This window comes from Geotrypetes seraphini, chromosome 4, assembly GCF_902459505.1.
Source record: "Geotrypetes seraphini chromosome 4, aGeoSer1.1, whole genome shotgun sequence".
Classification (NCBI taxonomy): domain Eukaryota; kingdom Metazoa; phylum Chordata; class Amphibia; order Gymnophiona; family Dermophiidae; genus Geotrypetes; species Geotrypetes seraphini.
Window position 1 is genome coordinate 192,718,690 of NC_047087.1, and position 12,256 is coordinate 192,730,945.

Consider the following 12,256-nt stretch of genomic DNA (forward strand, 5'->3'; position numbering starts at 1 on the left):
GCATCTGCACTAAATTATAATCTGAAACGCAATAAAAGCTTGAACTTTTAAACAGGGTAAATCAGTACGTATATTAAAACCAACCCATCACTAAGAAATTCAAGTAGTGGTCTCCTTTAAAACCCTTCTGAGAAGGGAGCACCTCTTTCATTATCTTGCCAACAGATTTTGTTTTTCTGAGTGTAATCTTCACTTCCTCTTTCATGTTTCCTGCGATTATAAAATCGGTGTTGGATTACAGGAGAGCCAAGAAGAAATACCCTCATTCTTACCTCTGGACAGAATCTCTTGAATTCCGACACCCAGTTGGGAAGGGTGGATAGAGGGCCGCACACAAAGAATGGCCCTGACACACCCCTCTCCACCATAGCTGCTACTGTAGCGATGCATTGTACTGTCTTCCCTAAACCCATTTCATCAGCCAGGATGCCATTAATTCCATTCTCCCAAAGCATCTGTGTATAAAGAAAGAAAACCTGAAGTAACGCTTCATGACCAACTTTGACATTTTGTACCATATGATCCTAAAAGTGAAATCCTTTTTAAATATCCATTTATAAATGAGACCAAGTTGTTGTATAAAATGATTCATTGCTACCTTTTCACTCATATCTGTTTTGCTTTTGAGCCAGATTGCTTTTGCTGGATTTCAATAACTGGTATAATCACTTAATCCAATTATAACTACTTAAATGGGTCATTTTACAAAACTTATAACCAGATGGCTTGTCCAGTTAACAACTAGATTAGTCCTAGGCTACAGAACCAAGAGTTTTTCAAACCTTGCTCTCATGTGTTGATGTAATTTATATTGTATTACGTACAGAATCCATTTTTACCAGTATTGAATGATTTATTGATATATATGTATTGATACTTTTACACTTTCCACATATATTCTAACATATGTTGAGTCCTAGGTTACCTCTAGAATGGCACAATTACCAAAACTGAAATATATTTAATTACACCCTATTATTTCCATTAAGTATATACAATAGAAGCAAGTCATATAAAACTGAGCTAGTTATAAAACTGGAGTTTTAGTTTACCTTGTCAAATTAATAATAATAATAATTTATTTCTTGTATACCGCTATACCAAAAGTTCGAAGCAGTTCACAACAAAGGATACATACAGCCAATATTTAAAATATGGAATAAAATAATTGGTGTCTAAATACAGAATAAAAACAATCAGTAAAAAGGATACATCAGATAAAATCAGTAAAAGTTAAGACAATAGCTCAATTGGTAAGTAGAAAGCTGTTATAAATCATGATAGATTTGACAGTAACATAACTAGGAGGAAAACATATCAAACAGGCGTGTTTTTAGAGATTTTCTAAAGTCAAAATAGAAGTGGCCTCAAGTATTAATCTTCCAAGCCATGTATTTAGCTTAGCGGCCTGGAATGATAAAATTCTGTCAAAGAACTTCTTGAATTGACATGATTTAAAAGAAGGGTAATTAAATAGGTTTATTCTACGAGTACTCCTATTGGAACTATTCATGGAAAACTAGGAGGCAAGATAATCATGTAGCATCCCAAAAACTGCTTTGTAACTAATGCAGGAAAACTTGAACAGAACTCTAGACTCCACTGGCAACCAGTGAAGTTTTTGATAGTAAGGGGTAATGTGTACCAATTTTTTTAGGCCAAAAATGAGACGAACCGCATTGTTCTGGATTAGTCTTAGTTTTTTGAGTATTTTTTGTAAGCCCCTAAATATATAATATTACAATAATCCAAAATACTCAGGATGGATGCTTGTACCAACAGATGAAAAGAAGGTTTGTCAAAAAATTTCTTGATGGTACGAAGCTTCCATAAGACTGAAATACATTTCTTGAATAATAGATATGTTTTTCCAGGGTCAATTGTTTATCAAGAGTTACACCTAGTATTTTTATTGATTGATCAATTTTGTATTCTCGTCCGCTCACTTGAATCGAATCTTCTTTTATCCTTTCATTGGGAGTTGCGAGAAAAAATTTGGTTTTTTCAGTATTTAATTTTAATTTAAAAGCAGTCATCCAAAGCTCAATTTGATTTAAAATATTAGTTAAAAAATGGATAAAATCAGCCGACAAATAAGTTAGTGGAATCACAACAGTGATGTCATCTGCGTAAATATAAAAGTTGAGCTTTAGGCTTTGCCACAGGTTACCCAATGAAGTGAGATAAATATTAAACAGAGTCGGAGACAGGGAGGAACCCTGAGGTACTCCACAGATGTTCCAGCTGTAAGATAGATTATCATCCTTGAATACCCGATAAGAGCGTTTGCCTAGAAATCCCTGGAACCAATTATAAACATTTCCTGCAATACCAATGGATTCTAGACTATCCAATTAAATGGTATGGTCTACCAGGTCAAAAGCGCAGCTTAGGTCCAGCTGCAAAATCATAGCACTGATAACTTAACTAAAAAGAGAGTGTAAGTAGTTTAGTAATGAGGCCATGACTGTTTCTGTGCTAAAGCTAGATCTAAAACCTGACTGGTTATTGTGCAATAGGTTAAACCTATCTAGATAGGTAGTTAGTTCAACATTTACCACCCCCTCCATTAGCTTAGTGACCAGCGGAATACTTGCAATGGGTCTAAAATTGGATATGTTATTTAATGATTCTTTATTATTCTTTTTAATAGATGTTATCATAATTTGGCCCTGGTCCTCGGGGAACTTTCCTAAAGATAATTGGAGATTGATCCAAACTAGCAAATTGGCTTTGAAATTAATTGGGGCCACTTTCATCACATTAGGAGGGCAACTGTCCAATCTACAGTATGATTTAACATACTTTTTGTAAAGCTTATTAAATGTTTGCCAGTCTGTCTTAGAGAAATTGGACCAGCTCATGTCAACTCTGGGGGCGTCTGGGTTCCGAATAATAGTAAAATCCCAGTGGCAGTCTGAAGAACCCACTAGGGAATGCCTTAATTTTTGCTTTGAATTTAAAAAAGTCAGCCAGATTGTCTGCCGACACAGTGGATTCTTCTACAGGGTTTGTAAATGTCTGGATATCATACAGATTATTAAAAAGGCTGCTACTAATTGCGGATACATTGCCAATTTTTTGGGCGTAGAAATTTCTTTTCCTTGGTTAAGTTTTTGTAGCATTTCATTTTTTGATGCCAGGCCTCTCTGAGCTCTGTGGTTCCTAATTTTAACCATTGCCTCTCTAGCTTTCTTAGTTCCCTCTTTTTCTCTAAAAGCTCTGAGTCATACCAACCCTCTAGGTTTTTAAGTCTCTTTCTTTTTATTTTTAATGGAGCCATTTTATTTAAAATATAGGCACTAGTACTGATCCAGGAACTCAAAGTGTTCATTTTCTTTGTTTTGATTAGTAATAACATCATAATGCGACCAAAATTCTGCCCCGAAAGCCCGCTAGACCACCAGGTAAGGCCAGGATGCCAGGAGGGAAGGCTGGAGAGAGGCGGGAACGTGCTATACTATGGGGGGGTTTCCCCCTCCCCCCAAAAAATCATGAATATGTGAAATCGCAAGTGTCGAAACCGCAAATGGGGAGGGGGAAGTGTAAAAACAAGAAAGATGAAACGAGAAAAGGAGAAATTAGGTTCTTATCTTCTAATTTTCTTTATTTTAGTTCCTCCAGACCGGCACTGAACAGATGGGTTAACACGCCTCTGCCAGCAGGTGGAGACGGAGACATAATGACTTTTGGCAGTAGAATAAGTGGGCTCTGCAGTCACATCTACAATCAGTTTGACAAATAGTCAAGCAGTAACTAACTAGGCTGAAAACATTCCAATTCCACTCTCACGTGGAGAAGACAAAGGAAAGAAATAGCCACCAGGAACACCACCTTAAGAGTAAGGTCCTTCATTGTGCAGTAGCCAAGAGGCTCAAAAGGAAGACAAACCAGCACTGAAAAAAATCAGATTAAGAACCCAGGATGGAACTGAAGGACAAGCCAGCAGCTGGAGCAATTTCATCACTCTCAAGAATCGAATCACATCTGGAGAAGCAGTCAAATGCCAACCATGGAATTGTCCGAGAGAACATTGTCTGACAGCAATGTCTGGAATGCTAGCAACACCAACCGAATGGCTCTGGTGTCTAGAACATTAATCGACCAGGATGCCTCCTTCAGAGACCAGCTGCCCGGAGCCGAGCAACCGAGATACTGAGCTCCCCAATTGAGGTGTCCATGATAAGCACTGTCCACTGAGACTGATCCACACTTACTCCCTGCATCATATTGGAAGACTGTAGCCACCAGCGGAGGCTGCGATGAATTAACCCCCCCGAAGAGGAATAGGAGAGTCCAGATCGTGTATCTGAGGCTACCACAGCTGGAGAAGAGCATACTGAAGTGAACGAATGTGAGCCCGAGCCCACCTGACCATGTCCAGGGAGGCCGCCATCGACCCCAAGACCTGTAGAAAATCCATCAGAAAGTGAATCTGCAACTGCAAGCTGCACATTCGAACCTCTGGAAGGAAGACTCTCCCCAAGCTGGTGTGAAAGAGACCCCCAGAGACTCCAGGCGCTGAGACGGAGTCAACCGGCTCTTGGACAAGTTAACCACCCATCCCAGCGACTGCAGGAACTCCATAACCCAAGCCATAACCCGGGAGCTCTCCTGAAAAGACTTTTCTCAAATCAACCAGTCATCCAGATAGGGATGAACCAGAATGCCCTCCTTGTGTGAGGCCGCCGCCACTACCATCATAATTTTGGTGAAAGACCATGAAGCCGTGACCAGACCAAAAGGAAGCACACAAAACTGATAATGTTTTCCCAAAATTGCAAAGCAAAGGAAAATGGGAGGCTTGAATTAGAACATGCAGGTAGGCCTCCGTCCAATCTACAGAAGTCAGAATTCCCCTGGCTGGACCATCAGAATAACAGATCTCAAGGTCTTCAAACGAAAAGGAAGCATCCGGAGCACCCTGTTGATCCCCTTCAGATCTAAAATGGGCCGAAAAGACCCCTCTTTCTTAGGCACCATGAAGTAAATAGAATACCTGCAGGTACAAAACTCCCGAGGATGTACCAGAACCACCACTTTAAGGTCAAGCAACCTTTGTAGTGTCTGACGAAACATCCCCTTCTTCCAAGCTACCTGAAAAGGAGAAGAGAGGAAATGATCTGGCAAAGGCCAGGAAAACTCCAGAGCATATATTTAGAATCACCTCCAGGACCTGTTCTGATCTTGGCCTACCCCCTGGTAAAACACCCCCAACCAGGCACCCATCAGAGGAAGAGCCTGCAAGGAGTCATTGGGCTGGGCAGGGCGGGCGGTGGAGCGGCTGCTGGAGGAATCACGCCCCCACCCCCCCCCCGGAAGACCTCCTGAAAGGACTGCATGCGCTGGAAGAAACGGCCCCTGGAAGAAATAGTGGAAGGAAAAGAAGCCACCCCTTGACCAGAGCAGTAACGGCGAAAATCATGCAAACCCCCCCCCGAGCAACACCCTCTGCAACGTTAGGTGATCCCGGTCCTAAGGAAGACAGGGCACCTTAGAGTCAGCCAAAGTCTGAACCAACTTATCCAGATCCTCGCCAAACAAGAAAGACCGCTGACCAACCCCTGAGCCACAGGGCACTGCGAGTGGTCACTCCAAAAGCCATGGACTTAGCCAAAGCCCACAGTATATCTTACATGGCATCCGAGTGATAAGAAACACCCAGATCAATCTTAGCAACTTCCTGATCCACCAAGAACATGCTCGGACTACCGAAAACAAGCCCAAGCCACCAGACCACCAAACATCGCCACCTGGACTGCCAGGGCACCCACGTCAAAACTCTGCCTAAGAAGAGACTCAATCCTATGATCCTCAGAGTCCTATAAGGCTGATCCGCCCAGAACCAGCACCTTATGACGACAACAATGGCTGAGACCAGCACATCCACCACAGGAGACTTCAAAGTATCCCTATCTCCCTCCGGTATGGAATGGAGTGCGCAAAATGAAAAGGCGTTTCCAGTGCCTTCCACTGTGCGAGCACTATTATCCCGAATATCTTGATGCATAGGAAAAGAGCGGGAGGCCGAGCGGATCCCCTGAAGCAGGGAGGGGTCCACCATAAGCGGGGGCTCCTTTGCGTTCTCCTCAAAATGCAGACAACAAAACCTGAAGAATAAGTTCCTGGAGTTCTTTCCACTGCAAAATGTGCACCACTGACATCCTCGCCAGCTGGTGGTTCCACAAAACACCCGCCAGCGGCATCCATTCCCCCAAGAGGATCTTGGGGGTCCATCAAGGGGTCCAAGTCCTCATCAGGTGCATCTGCATCCCCAAACAAAAAAAATCTTCATCCCACGAGCCCTTCAGCCGCTTGGACAAAGACAGGGGGCACTGGGTCGGAACCGGTGCTGAGGGGGGCCGAATGGTGGTGGACGCTGAATGCGAAACCCCCTGAAAACCCTGAGACCCTTGGGGAGGATACAGGGCTCCCGGCCTTCTGAAGGTATGCCTTGCACAAGGCCAAAACAGATTCTGGGGAAACCCCCGACATCACAGCAGGACTCTGCCAAAGCAGGACACTCAACAGAAACCTACTCCTGTCTCTCCAATACAGGGAAAAGGTCACCTGAAGCTGCAGGCAAAATAGAGGAGCTTTCCGCCAAAACCAGAGCAATGCTCACTGAAAAAAATTCCCCCGAGGCCTGCAGCGGCAAAGAGGCCTGAACAGACCCAGCCGCTAAAGCAGGCAAGCTGGCAGCAGCATTAAGGGAGTCCCCAGCTCTATCGGTGGTAAGGGAAACCTCCTTTCTCTGACCGTCGGTGGCTGAGGAAATCTCTATGTGGGTGGTAGGGGAAGCCTGGGCTTCCCCACTGCCTGCTACCAACTTGCGGTGCATGTGCGATGAAGAACCCTGCTCGCCAGCACCCAAAGTCGACGAGGATTCCCCTGCACAGCTGACCAATGCACTTTGTGACAATGCCAGCCACATCGACCATGCGCCGGGAGAACAATGAGCATTTTTTCCCTTTAAAAGTGCTCAATGCAAAAACTGCTACAAGAACAAATATAAGTGCCAGTTAGTAATTAAAATTAATTTACCTTAAAGGCTTTCCTTCATACCGGCACTGCCTCAGGACTTTTTTTCCCCAAATAAAACTTTAATTTACAATTGAACAGAAATCTCTGGTTCTCAAAGCTTACCTTGCCGGTATCAGTGGCAAAGCTTACAGCTAAGGCATCTCTACAGAGTTAATTTTGGGGAGGTGGGGAAAAAGGGGGGAGGGACTTGGCCTGTCAAGTGTGGCACCCCCAAGGTTGGATGGAAAGGATCCCCCGAGCTCAATCTGGCGCCACAAACTGAGACAGGAAGGCCAGCAGCCCTACACTAAACCAGGGAAGACTACACAGGCTTACCACCTCCATCTGCTGGACACTGAGAGCAGACTGATTGTACTTGGGACTGCACAGCCCACATACTACAGCCAAAAATTTGTGTCTCAGTCTCCACCTGCTGGTCATGGTGAGCTATTACCCATCAGTTTCTGTGCCAGTCTGGAGAGATGATAAAAACTAAATATTTTTACTCTCTTTTTTAAGAAAAGCTTAGAATAGATAAGTATAACACCAAAACTAGAAAAACAACGTAAAAGAAACATGAAGCAGGAAGGCAACTTGCTCCGCAGAAAACAAAGAACTGAGGTACCGTAAGCCATCATCAGGCAGGAAGGCATTTGCGCATGTGCAGTGCGAGCAGGCACGAAGTTTCTTAAAACTTAAAGTGACGGTTCACTTTTCATACTGTTTGTACCAGGCTCTGTGGATGACATCACCTATATATGAGAATCTGCTGCCTGCTTGTTCCAGGATAATTACTTAACCTGACAACTGCTTCATGCTCACTCTTAAATTCAGTTCACTGAGAATGTGAATTAAAATGAAGATGAGAAAATGTTGCGTAATTTAACAATTCTGACATAATCTGGTACCAAATGAAAACAAAACAGTCAAAACATACCCTGAGCCATTCCATGCCTTCCACCTGATACCAACGCATAATTCCACCAGTAAAGAGCTTTGGTTGCTGGAAAGGGACAGCTTGTCCATACACTTTACGTACTGGATCTAGAAGATGTTTGGCATTGTGTCGCACAGTCTGTGCCAGCCGGTCCTTAATGACACTGTTAGAATCACCATATTGCTGAAGATCTTCTGCACTGAATTTATCAGAAACACTTTCAATCTACAAAAGAAAAACTTATTGCTCAATGTAGTTTACATACAAATATCACAATGCATATTTGAATAAATAAACTATATTTCAACTAAAAAACAAACAAACCCAAAACAAATACAGTTACACAAATAAACCTTCCATCCCTCATCATATCCTCCCCTCCATAAAACCGCAAAAGATCAAAGCAAGAAATTGTGACACTGGACATTTACATATTTAATGTAAACAACTAGAAAGGTATATTACTTGTCTCTCCAGACCAGTTCAGATGAGTGACTATGTGTTCTCCTACCAGCAGATGGAGACTAAATACTGGATATATAACATCAACTTTTAAGGGTCCTATGCAGTCCTGAACCAGCCAGTATTTTTCAACCTCCAAAGGATGGTAGGTGACTTCCTATGCAGCCCAGTAACCAGTTAGGTGGATGGTAATTAGGGTTGCCATGTAGGCATCACAAAAATTTTAAGAGGACACTGCATAAGGCTATTTGAAACTTTTACCAATTTTCAGACAAGAATTTACTGCTCAGAATTCAGAGTCCATACAGTCAAAGGATCTGATTGCTGCCTTGGCCCAGAGGTATACACTTCAAAGCTTCAGGTCTTGACCCTCTTCCTATGGAGTTGTGCGTCTTCATCTCTTCCCATGGTTTGTCTCAGGAGAGATTCATCAAGTCCCGTCCCCCCCCCACCACTGCCAAGCAAATACCTAAATGACTTAGCAGTACTTAGCAACATTGTAAACTTAAGAACATAGGAATAGCCTTACTGGGTCAGACCAATGGTCCATCAAGCCCAGTAGTCCATTCTCACAGTGGCAAATCCAGGCCCCTAGTACCTGGCCAAAACCCAATGAGTAGCAACATTCCATGCTACCAATCCAGGGTAAGCAGTGGCTTCCCCCATGAAGGCAGCTAGTTGGTGCAGGAGGAACCAAAGAAGCATTGTGCAGCAGGTGAATTGGATCTGAAAAGCATAGGGGGAGTCCCTATTGGCAAGAACATCTGCCATTTTAAATTTGATCATATTAGCACAACATTTGGCTGAGAAGCCACCAATACTCACTCTGCAGGCCTTGAGACCTGAAAGTCTCCCTTTTCCTTAGAATTTATCCTGTTTCTTCATCAGGATTTTTGTTTAAAGACAGGGCAACCACCACCCTCTGTGCAGAGGTCCTTGGGGACTAAATGGTATCATGTAGTTAGCAGTCTGGATCTAGAGAACTTTAGATTTGATGGAATCTGTGGCTCCTGGTTTCCCTAAGGAGGACATTCTGAACAGGATGAGTCATTGTGGGAGGAGGGGGGGAGGGAGACCTTCAAAGCTTGAGACATATTCCTCCATGAGAAAATCCAATCACGGCCCACATCTTCAGGAAACTTGTACAGACTAAGCCTGCTTCAGGAGATAGGACTGGTGCAACAATATAAAAAATTCTGGGGAAAAGGGTTCCCATGGGAAACCACACTCCCTTTATCTAAATCCTGCTGTTGCCCAGCGACTGGAGCTCCTATGGGACCCAAATCCCTGTCCCAGCCCTCCTTCCAAGGACAGCACAGCCCTCACCAACAGAAGAGGTGCCTTCTAAACTCCCCGTAGGAGCCACCACCGCCATGTGGGAACAATCTGGCCCTGGAACCTCCCTCCACCCCCCCCCCCAATGCCCTCACAAATTCACACAGTGGGAGCTAAACTTGACATACTCCAAAAGCCATCATCAGGCCCCAAACCACCATTGCAGATGTCTACTGAAGCTTGACTGCGGGAAACAAAAACAAAGTGGCACCAGAACCTGAGATAGAACTCCCTGTCAATACTACACAAGCAAATTGGCCCAGGATAGCCAATTAGTGACATTGCAAGGTACTCACAGGAGGTGCTCCCTTCAGGATGGCCAGTCTTTATAGGGTTGCTTATCAGGTTGTCAGTGGCTCTGTTTTCCTTTCCTTTTTTTTTTTTTTTAACACAGATATAAAAGCAGCTCTGAGTTTCAAGTATGAGGGCGAGCACAGGGCTGTAGGCCACCCTGCTCCTTGTGTATATGTGGATGTATTTTTTTTTTTTGAAAGAGGGAGCAAGCACAGACAAGAGCAGGGGTGGGCAATGAGGGCCGCAATCCAGTCAAGCTGGATTGATGCAACAAGAATAGAGGAGATATCATGAACAACTGATTGAAGAGCAAAGCAATCGAGCATTGGCACAGTGAAAAAGGCTGCGTATTTAAAACAGCACTTTATTGATAAAACAAACATTTCATGAATTTTAAGTGATTAGGGTGACTGGGTGGGCTTCATGTTTGGGGAGATTGACTGTATGTATGTATGTATTGTATAAAATGATATTGAAAAAAAATTTTAAGATGTGATAGTGCAATATATAATTATATTAAATGATTAAATATTCATGAAATTATGAATAGTTTGTAGGTATAGCTCTTTTTTTGTTGAGGTTTTATATATATATATATATATATATATATATATATAGTTATTTAGAGTTATTTATAAGTCACGGTTTGTTAGTGTATGCATATTCATTGGGGAAATCATAAAAACCTGACTGGATTGTGGCCCTCGTTGCCCACCCTTGGACTAGAGCTAACACAGAATGGTAAAGGGGATGACAGGGGACTGACATCACCAGTTATGTCCCAAGCAGGGACCCAGCATACCTGATCCCCACGTTCAACTGAAATAAATAACTAAATCAGGAGCATATCCAGGCCAAATTCCACCAAGCAGAGATGAAGCCAGGAGCTGGTTATATCCATCCATTCGCCTGCTGGAAACAGAGTACTAGGAAGCCAAGGAGCATGCCATCCTATATATCTCGTGCAGCTTACTGCTCTCTATCTTTGCTTGCTTGCAGATGAATACAGCCCGTTTGACTGAATCCATCTGCTGCTAAGACAGAATGTGCAGTTTCCTCTTCAGTGATTTCAGGAAAGGAAGAAAAGACAGCAGAGGCCAAAGGAGGGTTGACAGAGTAGGCTGGGGGAGACTGGACGGAGGTGGCTTGGTTGGGAACTCAAGTTTAATATGATGAACCTTGTCATAGACATAATCTGCCTTAGTCTGCGGGGAAAGTGAAGGAGGGGTTGCAAGTTAGGGCATTTTGAGTAGAGTTGTGTGACAAAGAGACGGTAAGGGTTGGAGCCGAGAGTTAGTCAAATGGGTGTAGTAGTCTTGTTTTGCAAGTAAAAGGGCAGACTGGAAGGAGTTCGGGAAGAATTTGAAATGTATGAAGTCAGCATGAGTGCCCAATTTGAGCCAAAGATATTCATCAGACCTGTCACAGGAACATAGATAATGGATTTGAGAGGTCAGCCAGGGCTGGTGTTTGCATGCCATACAGAACATGGAGTAGGGGGAGCAGGTATCTAGAGCAGACAAGAGAATTATATTATAGGAGTAGACAGATTTGTGTAGCACAGTGGTTGAGAGGAGGGGTGAAACAACGGTGGAGACAGTGCAAAATGCATTACTTTGTTCAAATATGTAGAAATAAGGAAGTTTGCAAAACAAATTACATATTTATAAAAAAAAAAAAAAAAAAAAAAGAACCAACATACCTGGTTAACTGCTTTGCTTTTTTTAGCTGCTGACAAAATTTCCTAGTGATAAGAAAAGCATGTTATCTGGATATCTTACTTCTTATATGGATTAAAATATACCAAGTTCTCTCTGCCACACTGAAGTTTATTCAATAAAACTTGCACCAAAAATGTTTTAGCATGCAATGTAAAATGTGTGCATATAAAAACTATACTTAATCCACTAGATCAGCGGTATACAACTTTTTCTACTTAAAAGGGCCACAAAGTGGACACCAAAAGATTTTAGGCTTGCATGTGATTTTAAAATACAGTACAACCTTGGATTGCAAGTACAGTGGAACCTTGGTTTACGAGCATAATTCGTTCCAGAAGCATGCTCGTAAACCAAAATACTCGTATATCAAAGCGAGGTTCCCCATAGGAAATAATGAAAACTCGCTTTGTTATGTTCCCCCCCACCCAGCGGCGCTGCTCCCCCCTCCCCCGCTCACAAAGGCCCCCCCCTGTGCAAACCGGCA

General features: G+C 43.0%; 1 protein-coding gene across 4 annotated transcripts in view; it reads right to left on the minus strand.

The window, feature by feature from the left end:
* The window catches only part of HELLS (helicase, lymphoid specific), a 258,918-nt gene that overhangs the window by 162,022 nt on the left and 84,640 nt on the right, over positions 1-12,256 (minus strand). For all 4 annotated transcript variants that reach the window (XM_033943358.1, XM_033943360.1, XM_033943361.1 and 1 more), the window contains exons 7-9: positions 11,754-11,795; positions 7,961-8,185; positions 273-455 (exon numbers count right to left, since the gene is read on the minus strand). In XM_033943358.1, coding sequence (XP_033799249.1) covers positions 273-455; positions 7,961-8,185; positions 11,754-11,795 — 450 coding nt within the window. The remainder of the gene's footprint in view (positions 1-272; positions 456-7,960; positions 8,186-11,753; positions 11,796-12,256) is intronic.